The sequence below is a fragment of the Phocoena sinus genome, chromosome 12, assembly GCF_008692025.1.
Source record: "Phocoena sinus isolate mPhoSin1 chromosome 12, mPhoSin1.pri, whole genome shotgun sequence".
Lineage (NCBI taxonomy): Eukaryota > Metazoa > Chordata > Mammalia > Artiodactyla > Phocoenidae > Phocoena > Phocoena sinus.
Genome location: NC_045774.1, coordinates 14751909 through 14776328, shown reverse-complemented (window position 1 = coordinate 14776328; position 24420 = coordinate 14751909). Strand labels below are relative to the sequence as shown.

The following is a 24420-nucleotide window of genomic DNA, read 5'->3' as shown; positions in this document are numbered from 1 at the left end:
CAACAGTGAGAGGCCCGCGTACGACAAAAAAAAAAAAAAAAGTTAGAAGAATAATATTTGCCTATATACATAATGTATATTTACCGGAAGATGACCTTTGAACTTAATCTGTATGTTGAACTTTTCCTGTAGTTTCTATACAAATATTGGATTATTAGCTACTCATGAATTGAATAAAGTTGTTAATTTTTCTGGTGTTCTAGTTAATAATCAGCAAATACAGGAGAGGAGAGTAAGAGTTGGGCTCTTAGATAACTTGATGTAAGTAATTGCTTCAGAAAAAAAGTAGACTTTTTATTTAGGGAAAACAGGTGATAAGTGGTAGTTTCAAGGGTGAAGAGTTGCCAGTTTTAAGCGAAATTGTCTGAAGGCAATCGAGAGGATGAATCCGTGGGAGAGTGTTGGTTTTAGATTCTGTTTTTTTTTTTTTTTTTTTTTTTTTTTTTTTGGTACGCGGGCCTCTCACTGCTGTGGTCTCTCCCGTTGCCGAGCACAGGCTCAGCAGCCATGGCTCGCGGGCCCAGCTGCTCCGCGGCATGTGGGATCTTCCCAGACCGGGGCATGAACCCACGTCCCCTGCACCGGCAGGCGGACTCTCAACCACTGCGCCACCAGGGAAGCCCTAGATTCTGTTTTAATCACTATAGTTATTATTGTGCTTTCAAGGGGTTGTATTAACATATGTGAATTATTTTCAAACATATTTGAAAATGCTTTGTATGCACAAGTTGCCCAGCTATGACTCTAAATTTTATTGGCAAATCTCATGTGACCTGCCTTTCTGGAGAAGTAAGCATTAGACATACAAGTTCAGCCTGCTATATGGGCAATGTGTATTTGTTTCTGAGAAATCTCTGTTTTTATGAGAGCATTAACTCTCTTAGGGAAACGACTCTATCACCAACTGCCCCATGGGAGAAGATGTGCAGGGACACCTGCGTCCTGCTGTTTGGAGGAGAAAGGGCTGCTGGTGAGAAATCGGGGTAACTGACAGCCTTGGACTGAGAAGTGGAAAACAGAGAACAGGTGCCTTCCTCTCCATCGCTGACACTGATGCAAGCAATTCTGAAGGTGTCTCCAAAACTCTGGAAAAGAAAACCTTGGTCAGGCTTCCCTGGTGGCACAGTGGTTAAGAATCCACCTGCCAATGCAGGTGACATGGGTTCGAGCGCTGGTCTGGGAAGATCCCACATGCTGCGGAGCAACTAAGCCCGTGTGCCACAACTACTGAGCCCGTGAGCCACAACTACTGAAGCCTGTGTTCCATAACAAGAGAAGCCACCACAATGAGGAGGCTGCACACAGCAACGAAGACCCAAGGCAGCCAAAAATAAATAAATGAATTTATTTTTTAAAAAATCTTGTAATAACTTATAATGGAAAAGAATCTTAAAAAGTATATATATACATATCTGAATCACTTTGCTGTACACCTGAAACTAACATATCACATCATTGTAAATCAACTATATTTCAATAAAAATTGAAAAAAAAACAAAGCTGAATGCATGATCTGATGAAGAAATATTTTTAAGAAAGAATGAAGCATCTTAAAAAAAATAAAGAGTAATTCCACAGTCTCTGAGTAAGATGGAAAGGATTCTTTGGTCAGTCTAAAAATCAAACATACTTAATGTGTGTGTTTGTGTGAATCTACAAAGCAGCCTGTTATCCTTAATACCTCCTTATCATGGTGCTGTTTCAGGAAGAATAAGGAGTACTAGAACATGCACATTTCTTTTTTTTTTTTAACTTAGTTTTAATGTATTTTATTTTTGGCTGCATTGGGTCTTCGTTGCTGCGCGCAGGCTTTCTCTAGTTGCAGCGAGCAGGGGTTACTCTTCGTTGCAGTGCACAGGCTTCTCATTTCCGTGGCTTCTCCTGTTGCCGAGCAGGGCTCTAGTAGTTGTGGCACGCAGGCTCAGTAGTTGTGGCTCACAGGCTCTAGAGCTCAGGCTCAGTAGTTGTGGTGCACGGGCTTAGTTGCTCCACGGCACGTGGGATCTTCCCGGACCAGGGCTCGAACCCGTGTCCCCTGCATTGGCAGGCAGATTCTTAACCACTGTGCCACCAGGGAAGCCCACATGCACATTTCTTAAAGTAAGATTTTGCAATTAAAAAATAAGAATCTGAGCATTTCACACTGAAAAATAAACACAAAGCAAGCAATTGCTAATCTAATCAGACATTGGCACTGTCTTCTTCAGCATGCGGGTGTACACTGCCAGCTTGAAATCTTTGACCTTGCAATCTCTTCTGAAAATTCAAAGGCTAGTGTGATGTGAAAAGCTTTAAGAATTTCCGAAGAACTGAATAAATATAATCTCACAGAATGGGGAATTTTGAAAGTATTTGTACTACTTAATGGTACATTTTCATATGTGCTGAGGTTAGTCATTCTCAAATAGGTTTTTTGTTTGTTTGGTTTTTTTTTTAGCGGTACGCGGGCCTCTCACTGTTGTGGCCTCTCCCGTTGCGGAGCACAGGCTCCGGACACGCAGGCTCAGCGGCCATGGCTCACACGCCCAGCCGCTCCGCGGCATGTGGGATCTTCCCAGACCGGGGCACGAACCCGTGTCCCCTGCATCAGCAGGGGGACTCTCAACCACTGCGCCACCAGGGAAGCCCCTCAAATAGGTTTTAACAGCGTTTTTTTGCTCTTAACATCCCAGGTGAGGTCTAAACGCCACTTTTCACTGACATCCCTGAGAAGAAGAGAGAACACATTCCAAGCTTCCCACAGAAGCGGAGTGAAATGTTGGCCAGTGGTTGGCCAGGGAGGAATCTGTCTTCCACGTACCGGCTATGAAGCCTTGAAGGCCTGATTTAACCTCTCCGGGCCTACTTTCCCCCACTCCATTGGTAAAATGAGAACAATAGGATCAGCATGGCAGTATTGCTGTAAGGATGAAATGGGATTATACACACAAAGTGCATTCACAATGTCTGGTACTGAGTAAGTACTCAAATGTTTCCTAAATATTTAAGTCAAAGTGGGGGAAATGCTTAAAACTTCGGAAAACCAACCATTTTCCAAACATACTGCTTCTTAAGGGATAGATTCCAGAGAATATATAGTCGTTCTGTACTCCTTTCAAATAAAAATGATAAATTCAGAAAAATTTTACGCTGGATAACTAACCTGTGGTCCCCAAGGAGCCATTTTACTACATGCAATTAGTTGGGCACAAATATCCTGGTGTTGAACTATTGTTTACATCAATTCTCTACAAGATTGTCCTAAATCTGGGTATGGGATATTTATCTGGCATCTAGTGGCAATATTCCAAAAGTTTCTTCATTTTTAATGAGCTTCTGTTTGTGAAAACTAAGGCGCTTTGTTGTCGGTTAAAACTGGGATAATTTTTCTTTCAGCCCCACTACCTTCATGCTTACATCCAGATAATTCAGCTAACATTTTAATTTAGTTCAAATATATAGTGACTGCCTGCTATGTTCATATGACAAGTATTATATTCAAGAGTATGAAGGGACAGAATGCAAGCCACTTAGGCAGTTATTATTGAAAGCCCTTATCTATGGAGAAATACTGACAGCAAACGACGAGCAGATCCATGTCATCCTGTTTCAGTGGTGGCGTGAGGGAGAGGTGGCCTGGACCTCCAGCATCAGGCCCTTAAGGACAGGCACATTTCCAGTAACAGGCTCAATTCCCCAGATTCCCCGGGGAATGAGGGCAGCCGGTGCTGCCCACGGCATCGCCTGATATCACTTGTTCCGGATGATAGGAGAGCGTGGGGCTGCCTGGGCCACCTCATCCGTGGTCTGACTGCATTAACCTCTCGGTTCCCAGCTCCTGCCACGTGAGGTGTCCTAATATGGTCAGACTCCGCAGGAGCCCAGGAGCGCTTGCCTTTCTCCTGCTAACGGGGAGGAAGCAAACACTCTGAAGGTAAGCAAACGGGGGGATCTGGGTTCGCCTCTGGGCCAGCTGAAAGTGGGCTGCAGCAGAAGCCCTGCCTCGGGTCATCAATCATTTAATAAACCCCCAGCGAATCCGATCTCCTCGGGGGGCTTTCTGCCCTGCCCTCTTTCTCGCCCTCCCCTCCCCTTCGTGGAGGCAGCCCTGGGTGGTGGTCCCCCAGCTCCTGTCCCCGTACAGGAACGGGAGGCGTCCTGGGGGTCGGGGTGGGCGGCTCGCCTGGCCCTTGGCTCGAGGCTCTGGCCGCTCCTCGGGTCCTAGCAGCCTAGCAGGAGATGCTGCTGCAAGGCGTGTCTGGGGCTGTGCTCATGTGATGAAGCGAGGGAAAAACAAGGGGGAGGAGGAGGAGGCAAAGAGGTGGCTTTTTTTTTTTTTTTCTTTTAAGGAGTTTGCAGCGAGCGCGTCTCCTTCATTCGCTGTCTGGGCGGGTTCGGAGGAGGACGACGGGAGAGGAAGGCGCTCCTGAGACCTCGCGGGCGCACGGCTCCTGGCTCTTCTCCCCGTCCCTGCTATTTGGGGAAGGCGTAACCCGGCTGCTGGGCGCGGGAGAACCGCAGACAAGCCATGGGCGCCGGGAGCTCCACCGAACAGAGGAGCCCGGAGCAGCCGGAGGCGGGGAGCGCGACGCCGGCCGAGCCCGAGCCCGAGCCCAACGGCGGAGGCTCTGCGGCGGAGGCGGCGCCCGGATCGTCGGCGGACGCGACCATCGCCGCTGCGGACCCCGCCACCAAGGTACCGGCGCGCGGAGCCACCTGCCCCGGGGTGGCGGGTGTGTGTGTGGGTGTGTGTGTGGGGGGGGTCCCTTGATCTCCGCCTGCGATAACTTCCCGGCCGGTCCAGCCCATCTGCAAACTCGGGAGCATGAATCCCTCTTTCTAGGCTTTTCAGGGTCTTTAGCGCCGGGGCGGGACCACAGCAGCGGCGAGCGCGGCGAGGGGCTTGCATCTTTGTAGTGGGTCTCCAGGGGTGGCGACTGCGCCATCCGCAGTAATAAAACCCGCCGGCTGCCCGCCGCTAACTGAGCCTTTCTCCACGCTCTTCCGGTGGGAGCGACCCAGCCCGATACCGGCGAGCTGCTTGGGGGAGTCCGCGGAGAACTGACCCCCGAGCCGAGCGTGTCGAGCCCCCGCCCCGCTATCTCCCCAAGCGGAAAGTCCGCTGTTGGGCCCTGACGCGTGTTGCAGCCTGGCGAGCCCTCCACCCATGGGTTCCCCGCAACGTACCGTCCGTGATATCAGCTGTGTCTGGAGCGACCCGGGTTTGGTACCCAGTCCTCCTGCGGCAGCGGCTCGAGCAGATACCGCCTTCCTGATGCAGAGAAAGCCTGGGGTGTAGCTCTCTCGGAGCCAAAGAAAATCTGAGCCGACGCTGCATTTCCAAAAGGAATGACAGGTTTCGCAAACACGGCGGCGTCCTCCTTTTTGCTCAGTTCGTTGCACTCAGTTGGATAAACAAATACTGGAGGAGTAGTTAGAAGTTCTCAAATGCGGTCAGAGGCGTAAGCCAGCATTCCCTCTACTCTGGTCTCTGGAGGCAGTGCTGAACCTCCTAGACATTTTGCATTTTATAGTCGTAGTCTTCAAGGCTGAAATATTTCTTCTTGGCGACTACAGTCGCCAAGATTGTGACTTGTTCAGATCGTTGTCTTTTAGATCTATTTTCCAGCATCTATGTTCTTTAGCCAGGCTTCACCCAACCCTTTTTGTGATATTTTTATAGAAGATGTGGATAACCACATTTAATACTTAAAAGGAAAAAAGAAAACCCGTTGTGTCAAATTTGAGGATATATGGAGTACATGAGGACCTTTAGGAGTTATCTCAGGAAGTATAGATGTTTACAGTTTGGGGGGGGAAACAACAACCCTGAAATCTAGGTAAAAATCACAGAATTATATGACCTAATCGCCTTGACCTTTTAGCTGTCTTAGTTTAGTTTGGGCTGAGAGACTGCTCTTAACTAGATTACCTCTAGTCGTTAACATAACTACTTGTACTAGAGCTGTAGGTGCTCACAGGTACCAACTGTGCCTGGAATGCCTAGATTTTCTGAGATGCCTAAGAAATGTACTATCCTTTTGAGATCTCAGTTAGGTTTTAATATTTACTGTACATCACTTTTTGATGCCAACTACTGTCAAAATGGCTGTATAACCAGTATTTAGAGTCCAGTAATGAAAGTAATTTTAAGGTATAGTTGCTAAAAGCTTGCAGTTGGGGAACATTTTTTTCCTTGGCTTTTACCAGTCCTTCAGGTCTTATCAACAGCTCACCCTGGGTTATGGTACTTATTCCCTTCCCAATAACTTCAGTGTGTTCATTTAAAATATTACCTCCTTTCTGTTCTCTTTCTTCCATAACCTTATCCTCCCTTTTTCTTAGTCACCACCATCTTGAAACAGCCAGATGACCTCCTTTAAAAAATTACCTAAATGACACCCGGAATATCATTGAACTTTTTGGCCTACGGCCCAGTTATCAATTTGGAGACAAATCAATAAACTTACATGTATCCTTAGAAAATGTGTAGTTTTTCATTTCAACTAGCAATATTTATTTCTCAGGTTTTGAAGACCTAAGTCTTTTCACAAGGATGGTCTAATTAAGAACGATTCTGCACATAGCTTTTGCCTCCCCTCCTTGCCTGTTCAGCCCCAGTTCTTGACCTTTGAGTAATCTCATCTGCCCACAGCACCACGGACCCTTCTTTCCAGCAGTTTCCATATTTGTGGGTTTAGTGACTTGTGTTCTTCTGGCTGTTCTGAATGCTCCACAAGGGCAGGGACCATATCTGGTTTGGCTCATAACAGGTGTTGCCCCATGTGTGACGTGTGTGGCTGGCGGGTAGGCTGAGGCTGGCTCCCTGATTTTGATTGCAGACGGTCAAGTTGGGGAACACCTTGGCCTATCTACTTGTTCTTTGACTTTCTCATCATCATGATCTGTGTCACTTATCAGATAGTGACTAAGTCAAAGTGAGTCTGGTTATTCACAGACCAGGTGAATGTCTAGCAAAAAACTCAGGTTTGGGGACTCTGATTTCTGTTTCTTTAGAAGGGCTTTTTACCATTGCAATTTCAAATTGCCTTTAATCTCAGATAGACAAATGCATTACAAATGCAGGTTGCTCAGAGGAGACCACTTCATACATTGGATTAGTGATGAATTACATCTTGAGCTTTTTTGATTGGGTCTGTGGACATTTGGGGAGGTTTAGACTAATGCTTCCCTCCTCCCCCCAGTGGAATGCTGATCATTAATTAAAGACTGTTAGATTTTTTTCCCCATTGGTAAAACTTGATTACTGAAGCCTCACAGTTTAGATGCACTGAGACAAGTCTTGGTTTTATCTGTGATGTATTTTAATGGAAATGGAAGGAGTCTTATCTTCCAGTCAATCTTTTACAATCTTTGTATGTTAATTCTGAAGGGAAATGGCTTGATCAGTTATTTTCCAGGTTTAATTTTGAGAGTTTGCCATTTTGGCCACTGCAGGGTGCAGGAAGATTAGACCACCTGAACACAGGTGGTAAGCAAAGCCTCGTGGTATTCCTCAGTCATCTGCTTTTAAAAGTTGAAAAGCCTGTTTTCACTCAGGTAGCCGTGTAGGGTGGGGTGGCCAGTGACAAACTTCCGTATCTCTGGCAAATCTTGATTTCTGGAGCCAAGCTTCAGGCTAAATCTGGACAATCACAATCCTCTAAATTAGCCTTTCTGTCTTTTCTGTTCAGTGACTCAGAGCTAGAAATGGAACAGTTCTCAGTTGCAACAGTGTGAGGCCTAGGTCCCCAGCAGGTGGGGAGACTGGGACCCTTGACAGTCTTTCAAGCTGTGGTTCCATTTGGTTATAAGAGCTGTGACTCAAACAGATGTATTCATATAGAAGAATCCACTGTCCCGATTAATAAAGTTGAGGACGCCCTTACCTTTTGTGCATTAAAACAGACAATTGATTTGGCCAGCTGCATTTCATAATTCCTCTCCCAACACAAGATATGTGCTGTTTCCCATTTACCCTGTGTTTACAAAATAGGAATGGAGATGGCTGTAATGTGATTGTCACCAGTTTTACACTAGAAGGGCCAGAATTTAAGATGATTTCGAGAGAATTATATGTTAACAGAGTGGGTTTTTTTGTGTGCGACTACCTGTATTCATATGGATTTCCCTCAGATTATAAGAGGTACTACTTTCTGATTAGAACACAGTCTAGAAATTGGAGCTGTGGGTGTGAAGATGGTCGTTTAGGGTACCAATAGCCTGTGGGGACTGCAGTGCCTTCCCTTTAATCCATTATAGCCTTTTAAGCTCTTAGATTTGTGAGATCAGTGAAGATTTCCACTTAAAATACTTCCCTTGGTGAGGAAAAGGCCCCAAACGTGCGTCCTCTTTGAATTTGCTGTGCATTGACTAATCTTTGTGCTGGGATAGCTTTAAACTACATTAAAAGGATGATTCCAGCTTGGTATCTTACAGGATAATTAATAAAATGGAAATAAAATGTTTTGTTTTAAAAGGTACAAAGGGGAGTTCCCTGGTGGTCCAGTGGTCAAGAATCTACCCTCCAATGCAGGGGATGCGAGTTCAATCCCTGGTTGGAGAACTAAGATCCCACATGCCGCAGGGCAACTAGGCCCACACACTGGAACTAAGACCCTACACAGCCAAATAAATAAATACATGTTTTTTTAAAAATGAAAGAAAAATAAAAGGCACTAAGAAATGGTTTCTTTTCTTTACCAGTTTTAACACCTGTTCAGTGTTACAGGAATACCAATGAAAAGAAAATCCAGCTAAATGGTGCTCGTCCTTGGCCTCTATAATTTTTACTGCTGTAGTCATTCATGAAGTGAGAAATTAGAATTTACAGCACTTAGCATTGTGAGAAAAATATATCAGTACTTTTATCACATGAAAAATATAAAACTAAGGGCTTCCCTGGTGGCGCAGTGGTTGAGAGTCCACCTGCCGATGCAGGCGACACGGGTTCGTGTCCTGGTCCGGGAAGATACCACATGCCGCAGAGTGGCTGGGCCTGTGAGCCATGGCCGCTGAGCCTGTGCTCCGCAACGGGAGAGGCTACAACAGTGAGAGGCCCGCATACCGCAAAAAAAAAAAAAAAAAAAAAAAAAAAAATATATATATATATATATATATATAAAACTAAAAATCCTTGAAGCCAATTCTTAGTTCTCTTATAACCTAAAAAATTATAATTTAGAAGAAGTTTCATTTTAAAATAATACAATAGAAAAATATGGAAAAAGCTGGGTTTGGGAGGGAGATGCATTATATCTTGTAAATAGGCAAGCTTACTTTCTTTTTTAAAAAATTTATTCTATTTACATTTATTTTTGTCTGCATTGGGTCTTCGTCGCTGAACGCGGGCGGGTGGGCGGGGGCTACTCTTCGTTGTGGTGTGCCGGCTTCTCATTGCAGTGGCTTCTCTTGCTGCAGAGCACGGGCTCTAGGCGCGCGGCCTTCAGTAGTTGTGCCATGCGGGCTCAGTAGTTGTGACTCGCGGGCTCTAGAGCACAGGCTCCGTAGTTGTGGCGCTCGGACTTAGCTGCTCCACAGTATGTGGGATCTTGCCAGACCAGGGCTTGAACCCCTGTCCCTTGCATTGACAGGTGGATTCTTAACCACTGCGCCACCAGGGAAGCCCAGCAAGCTTATTTTCAATAAATTCTTTAAAAATCTATAATTATAATTATTTGTTTTGTCTGTTTAAATTTTGGACTATTTTCCTGTAAGTTAGCACCTTATTAGAGAATGGGTATGGGTTTTTTTTTTTGTTTTTTTTTTAACATCTTTATTGGGGTATAATTGCTTTACAATGGTGTGTTAGTTTCTGCTTTATAACAAAGTGAATCAGCTATACATATACATATGCTCCCATGTGTCTTCCCTCTTGAGTCTCCCTCCCTCCCACTCTCCCCATCCCACCCCTCCAGGCTGTCCCAAAGCCCCGAGCTAATATCCCTGTGCCTTGCGGCTGCTTCCCCCTAGCTATCTACCTTACTACGTTTGTTAGTGTGTATATGTCCATGACTCTCTCTCGCCCTGTCAAAACTCACCCTTCCCCCTCGGGTATGGGTTTTATACCTATGTTCTTACTTGTTAGTACATCTAATAAAAAGATTAAGGGGAAGATATTAATCTGTAATAATTTTGATTATATATACATTTTTATTTCTTATCGTGAATAATTAAGTTTACTTATTTAAACCTGACTGTAGACCTGACATCATCATTCTTGAATAATAAAGGCTTTATAAAAAGATGATCAAAAGCACTTGCTTACTCTTATTAAAATGATTTTTATTTAAAGTCATAGCAAACAGGATTCATTTAATGTTTATTTTTCTAAAAATGTTAATGGTTGAGAACCTTAATTTGTAGAGTATGGTAAAAAGGGAAAGCCTCGTGTTCCTCCCCGCCCCTTAAAGTACTCACTGTTAACAATAGTTTGAAATCAATGTTGGTTGTTTCTAGCATATTCTTTTAAAACCTTTATACATGTGCAATTATATAGATAAGAATAGCTCTATCTTTTGCTTTCAACAAATAAGATCATAACACATATATTCTGCAACTTTAGAGTTTGGATATCTTTTCATAACAGGACATAAACATCTACCTTCATTCTTATTGGCTACATAAATTTCTCATTTATGGATTGAAGTACCATAATGATTTAAGCAATCCCCCTGTGTTTATATTTAGATTTTCCTAGTCTTTTGTTATATTAAATTGGCACAGGGAATATCCTAGTTCAGACATCTTTGTATGCGTGTGAATGTATCTCTAGGATATATTTCTGGAAGTGGAATTGCTGGATTACAGGATTTACATGCATTTAAAATTTTGATAGTCCTTGCTAAATTTACTTTCCAAAGAGATTCATCCACTTTGCATCCCTACTCTGTGGAGAGCAGCGCTCACTTTCCCTTGCCTCAGTGGATAGAAGATTTTTCTAGTATTTGCCAATCTGTACCTCAGTTGGCACCTCAGTTTCCTCAATGCATTTTTAATTATGAAGTTGGGTGCCCTGTCAGGTATATTGACCATATGCTTTTTTTTCTGTGCACCACTCCATCAGGAACTGGACTGGCTTTTAGAGCATTAAAGGGTATAGTTTATTTTATTGTTAGTTAACTTTAAAAGACTTTTTCCCTCCAGAAATTAATCAAAATTGGGGAAAAGCAAGTTTAGAGTAAAAAGGGGGCTGAGGTATTGTTCCCTTTCCTTCCCAAATTAGCAAACTGTCTTTAATTTTATTTGCTTGGATTGACTTTGCAATGACCTACTTCTTTAGCTATCAGTTTAAAAATTTCTCCTCTGGGAACAATCTAAAATCATCCAGTTGCCAGAAATTTCTTCATACATCTGATCCGTGAAATGTTGGAATCAGGGATTGTGGGCAGAAATCCACCTCCTGGGAAAACAGTAGTCCCCTCCCCTGGGTGCTGTTCTCAGTTCTCATAACAAATGACAGCCTGGCTCTGTTAACTGGAATAAATGTGTTTTCCCAGGAAAACGTAGGTGTTCAAAGCACTGGAAACTACAGGGTCTTTCCCAGACACTGTTAGGCTTCTCTTAATACAAGTATTCATTCAAGTTCAAAGGTTTTCATCTTCCCTACAGTTTCTTCATGATGTTATGTAAATGAGATAAGCCAAATTTTAAGAAGGGAAGATAACTATAAATCATTGGCAGATCTTCTGTCCGTCATATGCAGACATTGCAAATTGTAGAGTTTGGAGAGATTAAATTTTCTGTGGCTCCCAAACCTGGTTGTGCAGTTGAGTCACCTGGGGAGCTTTTTAAAGACACCACTGGGCCCCCTTCTAGATTATTCAGTCAGAATCCCAGGCCACCCCAGCGTCTCAGATTCTGTAGCCTTAATGCTCATCAGGGATCCTAATTTGCCTAGTTAGGCCACCATTGCCTGGAGGAAGCGGTTTGGGGTGTAGACTTGGGCGAGGCATTCAGAGGTAACAGCAGCACAGACTGACACTGGTGCTTGTGTGGGTGGGAGGGAGGGTTTCAGATGATGCTAGAAGAATTAGGTGTTTCCCCTCCTCACAACAGAGGAGAAAATAGACAGAAACATTTCCTACATAATTTCCCTCCTTTATTCTACTGCCTTTTTTTTTTTTTTTTTTTGGCTGCACTGGCTCTTCGTTGCTGCACGTGGGCTTTCTCTAGTTGCGGCGAGCAGGGGCTACTCTTCGTTCTGGTGCGCGGGCTTCTCATTGCATTGGCTTCTCTTGTTGCGGAGCACGGGCTCTAGGTGCAAGGGCTTCAGTAGCTGTGGCTCACGGGCTCAGTAGTTGTGGCGCATGGGTGTAGTTGCTCCGCAGCATGTGGGATCTTCCCGGACCAGGACTCGAACCCATGTCCCCTGCATTGGCAGGCGGATTCTTAACCACTGCGCCACCAGAGAAGTCCCTATTCTACTGTCTTGAAACCAAGTGTGCTGCTAGTAGAGGCTTTTTCTTAATGGAATGTGCTCTTCAGGGTAAATAGGTGTGGAATCAAATGCTCCCATCGTTTCTGAGCCAGGAGCTACTTGTCAAAGTTCACTTTTCGTTCCCACCTGATTGCCTCTTAATCCTCAACCCTCATTTATCAATTTAAAACGTCACTTGTGTTGGGTAAGTAGACAGTAGCTGATGGCTTAGTTTATGGCCTTTGGCTGGTCCGAAAATCCGTGAAGAAATCTTAACACCTAACCATGTTGCTGAAGATCAGAAGAGGGGGCTGTCTAAAAAAAAATTTTTTTAATTAAAAAGAAAAAAGAGGAAGAGGGCTGTGTGGCTTTCCCCACCACTTGATTTCATTAACATTTCTTTACTGGCTCTTGTACTCCAGGAACTGGGGGTTGAAGAAGAGAGAAATCCAAGAGCTCAGTGCTAAAAAGAAGGTTAAATTGTTCCCAGTGCACTAAAATGTATTATTTTCTGTCTAGAGGGAGAAATTTAATTCATTTTCCATACTGGTTACCTGTTCCAGTACCATTGACTAAATAGTCCCTCCGGTTAAAACTCGAGTTTCCGTATGCATATATGTTTATTGATTTCTTTTTACTTAAAAAATGTTTCCTACTCTTTATTTGTACACGTAGTTAAAAGCATTAAGAGAGTGGCTAAAAATGTAATCGATTCTAATGGCAGACCCATGGTTTAAAATACTTTTATATTCTACATCTCCGGGCTCACCTCTGTCTTGTGGCTATCGTAAGTTTATACACACATAAATATAAAAAAGTGGGGAGCCCTGTGTTGTCTTCAGAAGTGAATTTATTTTCTTGGCATGTGATAACATTATGCATTAAAAATAGTCACTCAAGTATTTCCTAACCACTTAGCCTATGAAAGGCCCTGGTCTAGATGCTTCCTGAGGTAAATTACACACAGCATTATCCTTGAGCACCTCAGGATCTAGGTGAGGTATAGGATTCCTCTAGAGGAAAAGATTCAATAAGAAAGATTCAAATAAGTTGGGTAGACAATAGAAGAATTGCCATTAGTTGGTACATGTCTATTCAGTGAATTGTCCAGATAACTGATGTACAAAGGAAAGAAGATCTTGGCAAGTGTTGCAGGCAGATAAAAGCCGTTAGTCGGGAGGCCAGGAGGTACAGGGCATATGAAAGAGCTGAATGTTTTAAGAGGATAATGGGAAGATGCCGATAGAATTGCAGCCAATCATGGTAAGAGCTGCACAGGCAGCAGAGAGCCAGTGAAGTGAAGGCTTCCGATAAAAAACAAAGCAAAGAGGCAGACCCTCTCTCACTCGGCAGAGAGGACACCCCTAGGAGCTTGGGGGGCAGATATTAGCCCATGCGGTGGGATGGGTGCAGGGTGTAGGCTTGGCACGGGGGCAGCCAAAAACAATTGAGGTTTCAAGACTTGGAATGCGGAGTGCCTCAGTTTCTCCAGTAGACAAGGACGTTCCCCTCAGGATATCGGTTTCAGTTTTCTATTGCTGTGTAACCAACTGTGCCAAACAACTGCTCAAACCAATAGTATCTTTAGAAGAGAGAACATCACTTGATAGTAACAGCTTGGGATTTTTTTTTTTTTTTAATGTAAAGAAGAGGTTTGCAGCAGAGTCTAGGGAATGAGAGAGGGCATCCATGAGATCAATAGGGTTTCTCTAAGTAGTGATCTGCTCAGAGCCCAGACCACTGGCACTGCAAGCAATCCAGGCTTGCAGAGTCGGGGGCACAGGGAAAGATTAAATATCACAGGATAAGAGATGATGACACCGAAGGGGCTGAGAGTGGCGGCTGGGGAGAAGGTGGAACCAACAGTGAATATTAATAGAGGAGAAGACTAGAGAAGACAGATGGCACTGGCTCCACCAGCCATTGGGTCACTGCTTCATCATGCAACAGTGACTGGTTTACCCCAGCACATCTGGGTCCACCTAAAAATGAAAGAGACTGATGGTTGACTAGCATTTCTTCCATTTGTAGGCAAAGAATCTAGGTGGCTTGGGGAAGGTTTATCTTCGCTCTCAAAGCAGATACTTCTTCGCAATTTTTTCCATCTCCAGTGTATGCCCTTTGGTGTGTCGTTCGGAGGACTATTTATGGTTTGCTATTTTTCTTCATGTCTGAGCGTATGATTTCTTACTGAATTGAACCATTACATAAGGCTCTGGGTTTTGTCTGCTTCATGATCAATTTTCTGTCCTTGCTCAGATATTGACCACCCTTATCGAAGCCATGCTTCATCACGTCCTTGATGGTTTTCCTTACTCTTTGAAATACATATCGTTGTGATGCATAAAACAAGATTGTTGATGTATGTTATGGTTGTTAGCTTTTTTTTACATTTTCAGTTCTGGGTGTTAATTTTTCACTAAGGTAACAAACTGCTTGCATAATGCTTTTTAAGAAACTTTTGTTTGAAATTATCCTTCACTTGGGTATGTATGTAAAACAGTCTATTCCACACCAGCAACGTTGAATGCTATGCAAAGTTCAACCTTAGATGTGGTTGAATTTACAATTGATATACACTGCAGTACCAACTGGGGTGGGATGGGAGAGGTGGAGAAGGGATCGAAATCTACAGGAAATTGCTAAAAATTAGACAGTCTCTCTATGAGGAATTTTTCTTAATTATTTCAGAAATGACACGTTTAACCAACATTTAGACATGAGTTCCTGACTCCTATAATGTTAATCTAAATATTGGAGTGGAAGTTTTTGTTCTTGTTCTGCTCTGTTTTATATGAAGTAAGTTACTGAAAAACAGTGGAAAATGTCACCACTAAAGTTTACTAAATCAGTCCTGATTATTAAGATCCTTTCTCCAATCCTGACAAAAGTGTATAACATTTAAACAAAAACTTCTTGACAGTACCGGGAGCAAAACTCAAATTGATTTGATTTTATATCTGATTTTTTTTTAAAACTTCAGGAGTTTAAGTTTCCTTTAAATTCAGTGTGATGGCAGTGTTAGATCTGTCCGTTTTGTTTGCAATATAGGAAATTTGTTTTACTTCAATTAAAATGCAGATTGGTTGTTCTTTTGTTATTAATTAAAGGCACACTAAGGTCTTTTGAATGCTGAAAAGATTTTTGTCCTAAATGGAGCTAAGAGGACCTACAATGTTATCTAGAATTGCAACAGTGACAGAGATTTCAAGTCACTTCTGGAACTGTGCATGATAAACAGTCCTCCAGGACAGGGAGGAATGCGAAGAATGCATTCTACTTCAGGGAAGTAGGTCATGGTTTAAAGCCTTACATTTGTCAGAGAACTTTTCTCAAGCAGTCCGTATGATTGCTGGGTCCCCGCTAACTCCGTACTCAGGGTTCTTTAGTCTTAGGCAAATTAGGTGGCTAAATTAACTTGTTAGTTTCTAGGAGGGCTGGACTAAAAGTAACAGATTCACCACATGCGCCTGTACTCCCAACACCAAAAATAGGGCTATAGACTAGTGACTGGAAAACCATAGATGTGGGTTTCCCTGGTGGCACAGTGGTTAAGGATCTGCCTGCCAATGCAGGGGACACGGGTTCGAGCCCTGGTCAGGGAAGATCCCACATGCTGCAGAGCAACTAATCCCGTGCGCCACTACTGAACCTGCGCTCTAGATCCCGCGAGCCACAACTACTGAGCCCGCGAGCCACAACTACTGAAGCCTGCGTGCCTAGAGCCCGTGCTCTGCAACAAGAGAAGCCACGACAATGAGAAGCCCGCGCACCGCAATGAAAAGTAGCCCCCACTCTCTGCAACTAGAGGAAGCCCGCATGCAGCAATGAAGACCCAATGCAGCCTAAAATAAATAAATAAAATAAGTGAATTTATTAAAAACAAAAAAAGAAAATCATAGATGTGATAAGTGTTTTCTCTTAATTGCACAATCTTGGAATAAATTTTTTTAGGGCTTCCCTGGTGGCGCAGTGGTTGAGAGTCCGCCTGAGGATGCAGGGGACACGGGTTCGCACCCCGGTCCGGGAAGATCCCACATGCCGCGGAGCGGCTAGGCCCGTGAGCCATGGCCGCTGAGCCTGCGCATCCAGAGCCTGTGCTCCGCAACAGGAGAGGCCACAACAGTGAGTGGCCCGCGTACCGCAAAAAAAAAAAAATTAAATAGTAAATAGGCAGATGATGTGTAAGTGTACTTAGGAAATTTAGAGAGTAGCTTTTAAGTGAACTGGGGGTATTTCTTTGCTGCCAAGATTAAGTGCTGCGGGAACCAGCTGAGTCCGCTCTACCTAAGTGTGACCATAGTGCCCACAGTTTATTGTGGACTTAAGCCTGTGGAAACCATATCTTGCCCTGAATTGTATCTGAGTGCTGGACAAAGAGGCACTAACATGACAGGGTTCAAAGGCAAGAGAGAGAGCACATACTGGGGTAGCAGGAAAGGTGGCATGGAGGATGGTATGGACTGAGTGTTTGTGTCCCTCAAAATTCATATGTTGAAACTCTAATTCCCAGTGTGATGATATTAGGAGATGGAGTCTTTGGGAGGTAATTAAGTCATGAGGGTGGAACCCTCATTAAGGAATTAGTGCCCTTATAAGAGGAGACACCAGAGAGCTTGCTGCCCTCCCCACCCCCCAAAAGGTACCCTCTCCAAAGCAGGAGGAGAACTCTCACTAAGAACCAAATCAGCTTGCACCTTCATCTTGGACTTTCAGCCTCCAGGACTGTGAGAAATAAATGTTAGTTGTCTTGGCTGTCCAGTCTATTGTAATTTGTCATAGCAGCCTGAACTAAGACAGAGGAAATGGAATTTATAGTGAATTGCTGAAGAGTGGAGATACTTGAGAGAAGGAGGCAAGAAAATAAGTAATTTTTTAAAATAATAAAAATAAATACTGAAATAAGGAGGCAAGAGAAAACCTCATCATGCTGGGACAAATACTGAGTGAAAAATAGTCTAGGAAAAATTGGGTTAAAGATTTCGTTTTTTAACTGCAGGACTTTTGCAGAACCTTTATTTTTTTATTTAATTAATCAATTTATTTATTTTTTGCGGTACGCGGGCCTCTCACCGCTGTGGCCTCTCCCGTTGAGGAGCAACACGCTCCGGATGCCCAGGCTCAGCGGCCAGGGCTCATGGGCCCAGCTGCTCCATGGCACGTGGGATCCTCCCGGACCGGGGCGCAAACCCGTGTCCCCTGCATCGTCAGGCGGACCCTCAACCACTGCGCCACCAGGGAAGTCCCCAGAACCTTTATTATATTTAATTTTATTTTCTTACAGTTTTTTTTTGATGTGGACCACTTTTAAAGTCTTTATTGAATTTGTTACAATATTGCTTCTGTTTTATATTTTAGTTTTTTGGCCGTGATGCACGTGGGATCTTAGCTCCCTGACCAGGGATCGAGCCCACACCCCCTGCATTGGAAGGCAAAGTCTTAACCACTGGACCACCAGGGAAGTCCCAGAACCTTTAATATGTTACTATTGATTATGCTTCTCCCAAAGGAGACATATAGTATGCATCTTTACCCAAATATGACTGGGAAATGCCAGGCTAGTGAAGAGAGCACAATTAGAGAGTGGTGATTGAGAAGCCAGGAGAGGTATCTTGTGGCTCTGCCATGGAGAATTTGAATACCAGAGTGTGACTTCTACATTTATTGTAATTGGCAATGTGAAGCCAATAATTAATTGGGATCTACATCTACATCTGTTAGGGTGGAGGCGGGGACTTAACTTTCTGTTTTGAATCTGAGACAAAGAATCATTCTGAGATATTAAGGAAATTTGTCTCTTTTGGACGAGGGGAGCAAGGAGGATGGATTTTCACTTCTTTCATATAAAAATGATTGCATTTTTATATCTAATTTTTAAATGAACCATATGTAGAGAGATTCTTACTCTCAGATTAAAATGAAAAAATATGGAATATAGCCCAGCTTTTAAATGTACATTATTGGGAAATGCCTCAGATTATCCTGAGATGAAATATATCATATTTTTACATCCTCATTAGGTTATGTTTAGAGTTTCTGATGTATTTTGGGGGGCTGTGTGGAGCAACAATAAGGATGATTAAAAATTTGGAAATTGAATATACTTTGGATTTCTTTCATTGTTCAGATAATCCAGATAATTGCATATCAGGTTTAGTTTTTATTTTCACTGTGCAGTGAGTCCAATAACTTTATTGACTCAGTTTCTATGGCACTTAATTAATTGCACGTAGAGCTGAACATCCTGGGACAAGCCACATTATGTCCTGAAACTTTCCCTTAACCAGATTTTCTGGGGCCAAAGACAATCGGACTACTGTGGAGTTAAATGCTGTAAATTATTGTGTTCCTCAAACCCTTTCCAGCTCCTGCAGTGAATACTGGAGGTATTGTAACTGTATGTGAACTCGAACGAAGATCAGGGGAAGGTCAAAGCAGAGCCTTCTTGAATGGAGTTGCAAATTCTTCCTCTGGCAAATAAGAGTAAAGGGAAATGTCACCCATTTGTTGCTTTTTATGGTCATGAAGAAGGAAAAAATCCCCAAAGCTTCTGATTCCTTTGCTATGAGCTGACCAGCTGGCTTACTTTGGCTTTGGATAAGAAGCTGAGACGCACACTGATTTCTTTTTTCCTTGAGTCTCATCAAAGCAAATCAAAGCAAATAACTGTTTTCTGGGATTGTTAACGAAGCTAAATTTTTAAGTAAGTTGCTCCTTTGGAAAACCTAAAAATCAATGTAGGGCTGTTCTTGTAAGATTGCTTTAGGCCATTTTTAAGTGGGAGTGACTCAATCTAGGCATAAAGTAATGATTCCTGCTTCTTAGTAAACATTTAGTAATACTGCATTTACTTTAAAAATTAGCTCATATAGAAACATGTTTAATATACCGACGCATTGACCCTTTTCTTCAGTGTAACTTTCTATGCTTATTCTCAAACAAAGCATGAACTTTCTGTGAGTGGAAGAGGAGCCTGGCTGTGCCAGTTTTGTGTGCTCTGCCCATGTCCGAGGCTCCTCACACAGTTTTACTGTGTGTTTCTGGGTTGATTCCAAGGGTGAAAGCTGTAGGGGATGAACTAATGCCAAAGCCTTAAGGGTCAGGTACATGTAGAAATATTAAAAAATATAGTCCCTTCTCTCACTGACTGTCAGCTCATTTGTCGGGTTGAGTATCTATCAGGTACCAGACAGTTTTGGGGGCACTTGTACATGCTTTTTCCTATCTTACCAGTCACTTACAACTTCTATGAGCTAAGTAGTGGCATCCCCATTTAAAAAAGGAGCCAACAAAGTGAATACTTACGGAGCTTTTGATTCATGAGCTCTTTTTTTGTTGTTTTGTTTTGAATTTTATTTATTTATTTATTTATACAGCAGGTTCTTTTTTTTAACATCTTTATTGGAGTATAATTGCTTTACAATGGTGTGTTAGTTTCTGCTGTATAACAAAGTGAATCAGCTATATGTACACATATATCCCCATATCCCCTCCCTCTTGCTTCTCCCTCCCACCCTCCCTATCCCACCCCTCTAGGTGGTCACAAAGCATGGAGCTGATCTCCCTGTGCTATGTGGCTGCTTCCCACTAGCTATCTATTTCACATCTGGGAGGATTCACTAGCTCTTGAGGGCACCCCCCTCCCCGCACTCCCCGGGTTTGGTCAGCTCCCGGGCTGGGACTGCTGGGTGTGAGACCACTGCAATGTGAAATGTGCCTTGGCTGTGATGCTGAGAAGACGGCTCCTAATAACTTCTGACACACTAGACCCTCCTCAGATCCCAGGGCTCTCTGCCTCTCTAGGTATTTTAGGATGTATCACTCGATCTGCTGTCAAGTAAATGGCAAACGATTCATCTTTGTGGGCCAACCGGTTATTTCAGACCCTGTCCGCACTCTTCCCATCCCATATGAGAGGGGAGATAGCTGATGCCAGGCTGTAAGAGCTTCTTGGGCTTGGAGGCAAGTCATATGACCTAAAGAATCGATACCACTCATTCCTCTTTCATTTGGGTTTAACTGAATGCCAGGCACCTACAACCACCGTTTTCTCCCTTCCCATTTTGCTCTGCCAACCTGACCTCCCAGGGCATCCATCCATCCTACTGTACCCGTGTAAACCCCATTCCATTTCCTCTCTAAGGATTTGCCAGCCCAGATCAATGCTTTGTCCTTCGGGGATACTGTGCTCTCCCAGGTTTTTTTTTTTTTTTTTTTTTTTTTGCGGTACGCGGGCCTCTCACTGCTGTGGCCTCTCCCGTTGCGGAGCACAGGCTCCGGACGCGCAGGCTCAGCGGCCATGGCTCACGGGCCCAGCCGCCCCGCGGCATGTGGGATCTTCCCGGACCGGGGCACGAACCCGTGTCCCCTGCATTGGCAGGCGGATTCTTAACCACTGCTCCACCAGGGAAGCCCTCTCCCAGGGTTTTAATACTCAATTATATCCACCAAGTTTCAGTCCCGCATATGCATCTATGTACTGGACAAGTTTACCTCAAGAGCAGTGTTCTGTCCCCTTTGCCTGCCTCCTCTTCCCATAAAACAGCGATCCCCGACCTTTTCGGCCCCAGGGACCAGTTTCGTGGAAGACAGTTTTTGAACGGACCCAGAGGAGGGGGTGGTTTTGGGATGATTCAAGCACATTACATTTACTGTGTGCTTCATATCTATTATTATTACACTGTAATGTATAATGAAATCATTCTACAACTCACCATAATGCAGAATCAGTAGGAGCCCTGAGCTTGTTTTCACTTGCCACTCACTGATAGGGTTGTTTTTTCTTTTTTTAAAAAAAATTAATTTATTAATTTATTTTTGGCTGCATTGGGTCTTTGTTGTTGCACGTGGGCTTTCTCTAGTTGCGGCGAGCGGGGGCTACTCTTTGTTGCGGTGCGCGGGCTTCCCATCGCGGTGGCTTCTCTTGTTGTGGAGCACAGGCTCTAGGTGCCCAGGCTTCAGTAGTTGTGGCTCACGGGCTCTAGAGTGCAGGCTCAGTAGTTGTGGTGCACGGGCATAGTTGCTCCGTGGCATGTGGGATCTTCCTGGACCAGGGATCGAACTGGTATCCCTTGCATTGGCAGGTGGATTCTTAACCACTGTGCTACCAGGGAAGTCCACTGATAGGGTTTTATTATGAGTCCTCAAGCAATCGATTTATTATGGTCTCTGTGCAGTCAAACCTCTCAGCTAATGATAATCTGTATTTGCAGCTGCTCCCCAGCGCTAGCATCACCTCAGCTCCACCTCAGATCATCAGACATTAGATTCTCATAAGGAGCACGCAGCCTAGAACCCTCGCATGCTCAGTTCACAGTGGGGTTCGAGCTCCTGTGAGAGTCTAATGCCACCACTGATCTGACGGGAGGTGGAGCTCAGGCGGTAATGTGAGCGATGGGGAGCGGCTGTAAATACAGATGAAGTTTCGCTCGATCACCCGCCGCTCACCTCCAGGACTGGTACCAGTCCGTGGCCCAGGGTTTGGGGACCGCTGCCATAAGAGAACTCTCTTCTGGTGCCTTTAGCATCTTGTAGAATGGTTCTGTCTTACTGGCTTTTCCTTTCAGTTGCTTCCTCAGATGTTTTTCTCATTTCCAAATTTTAATTATCTCATGCAATATCCTGCAGCATTAGTCTTCAAACTAGTCTTCCTGCTTCTAGCCATTTTTCTCTGTGTATGACTGCTTTATAGATGTAGATAGTTAGGTAGTAGAAGTACCTGGAGCCCTGTGATCTGAGAGGGTTCTCCAGACTTTTCCTCTTTGCCTCCAGTCACGCACTTATGTATTTGTTATCCTTCATTCCCCAGGTTGCACCTTGAGGGTTGGGAGAGAAGATAAAAACCGGTGGTTTGTTAGATGCTTTCTTTTGCTCTTCTATATATTTTTTTCCCATTCAGTCAGTGAATGTAGCAATAAATGGAAGCTCTTTTCATTGCCTTTGTTTGATTTTAAATACTCTTCCATGTACTGCAGTAACATGGCCTCCGAGAAATGTCTACATAACTGAAGTCAATTTTCTACCACCGTGGGCATCTTAAGATAAATAAAAACTATGGTATCTTCATCATATTTGTATAGAAACATAGTTTGGGCTATAAATTTATTCCATTCTTGGGTTGGTTTTTATTTTGGGAATTCTATCTGAAGCAGAAACGTGGCCAATTGACTTAAAATGTTCCAGCATTTGATTTATTGGCATTTTCATTTTCAACGAGCAGGTATCTGGTATGAATTAAATAAAGTTTAGAGATTCTTTGTTTTCCTTCTCCTCTTCCCACCTCCAAAAAAGAGAAAATTCCTAAAGCTTTTTATAATTTCTTTCATAAAACAGTTGAAGCCATTCTTTATCAGGACTATTTCCCAGGAGGACACTATCAACAGTTCTTTCTTTTAAAGCTAAAGAGACATTTCACAACTTCAAGTCTAAGGCTTTAACAAGTTTTTGGGGTCTTAATTTCCTTATTCTTCAGAGCTTAAGCCCATTTTCTTTGCCTGGATATAAAAGATAGTTTATTAATTGAAGTTGTTAGCCTTTAGATTTCTTCCTTACAGGTGAAAAATGTGTTCATGTGACTTTTTCAGAGTCTTCTCTTAAATTTTCTCTTTGACTCACATGGTGATTCGCTGAGAGTCTGGATAACTTAATGGCAGGAGAATTACTATTACTTCCTGAACTAGAATCACCACTTACTTAATGGGCTTTCTCTAACTCAGTTCTTTTTTAGCTGTATCCATGCAAAACTTGTCACTGGGGCATCCATTCAACACATACTAAACTCCTGTTGGTATTTCTTCAGTTGTTTTTGCTCCACAAGCTCTTGGGAGATATACTGTGCACCAGCTTGGCTTTTGATACGACTACATGCTGTCGAATCCAAATCCAGAAACTATCCCTCTCTCTGCCAGGGACACCTCTAGTTTGTTGTCTTTTGCTCCTTCAAGCTGAGCCCACCTACCCCAAGTCTGTACCTTCCCTGCTCTCTTCCCTGATGGTCCATGCAGTCTCCAGCTTGGGGCAGGTGGAGAGGAGACTTCTGGGAGAAAAGCCAGCGGTACACAGATGGGATTGAGTGACATAGAGGAAGGGAACAGAGAACATCAGCTTGGCAGATGGCCCAAAAGTCTAAGGGCACCAAGAAGAAAGCTCAAGCAAAGTGTGGTCCTGCAAGGAGGCTTGAATGCCTTAAGGACAATAGACAAGAACCTATTAGCTCTAAAATATGTGTTGAAAGCAATTTACTAGTTTTGCTTGCTAGCATCATAAAAGAATAAGATCTATATTGAATGCAAAATTGTAGGTGGTTCTTTTGCCAACAAATTCTACATCAAGATAGTAGGAATCACAAATGCCTGTTAAAGATAGATTTTTTTTTTTTTTTGTTTCCATTTTACTTTATTCTGTGTGAAGTGAAGCATCATACAAACCACAGAAGCTTTAGATATAGTGCTGACCAGTTCTAAAACAGTGAGTAATCGTTTACACAGACTCATCTCTAATTTTACATCTCGTTATACAAAGGTACTATTAACACACACAGTTCTAATTCCTTATAAACCTATTTGTCAAGCAGCAAGATGACAATACATCATAGCATAGCACAGAATGTTTCCTCTAAGAAACCAGAGCAGCAGTATTTGGTGAATGGTTATGCATAGAACTGACTTAGAGGGGTAAACACTGGTCATAAAACAGGCGACACATGTATATTAACAAATGCAAAATGCAACTTTTTAAAAAGATAGATTTTTATATAATATAAATATGTATGTAATATTTCTCGTAAAAAAAAGTAAATTCAGACTCAAAAATCTCATTTATTTGGATGATACAGACCAAATTTGTCTGTAGTAAATAGAATTTATAGTAAAAGCTTACGTTTTTAAGGACAAAGTTAAATTTATACCTGTAAATGAAAGCATTTTTTTCTTTCTGCAACAGTTTTATTAATATATAATTCACCTAACATACATTTCACCCATTTAAAGTGTTACGAGTCAGGGGAATTCCTGGCAGTCCAGTGG

General features: G+C 43.2%; 1 protein-coding gene across 1 annotated transcript in view; it reads left to right on the top strand.

Moving 5' to 3' along the window:
* Window positions 1-3862: 3862 nt before the first annotated feature.
* Window positions 3863-24420, top strand: part of AKAP12 (A-kinase anchoring protein 12) — a 100302-nt gene continuing 79744 nt past the window's right edge. Inside the window, exons 1-2 of the mRNA XM_032650966.1 lie at window positions 3863-3913; window positions 4329-4675. Of these exons, the coding sequence (XP_032506857.1) occupies window positions 4508-4675 (168 nt within the window). The 5' untranslated portion in view covers window positions 3863-3913; window positions 4329-4507. The remainder of the gene's footprint in view (window positions 3914-4328; window positions 4676-24420) is intronic.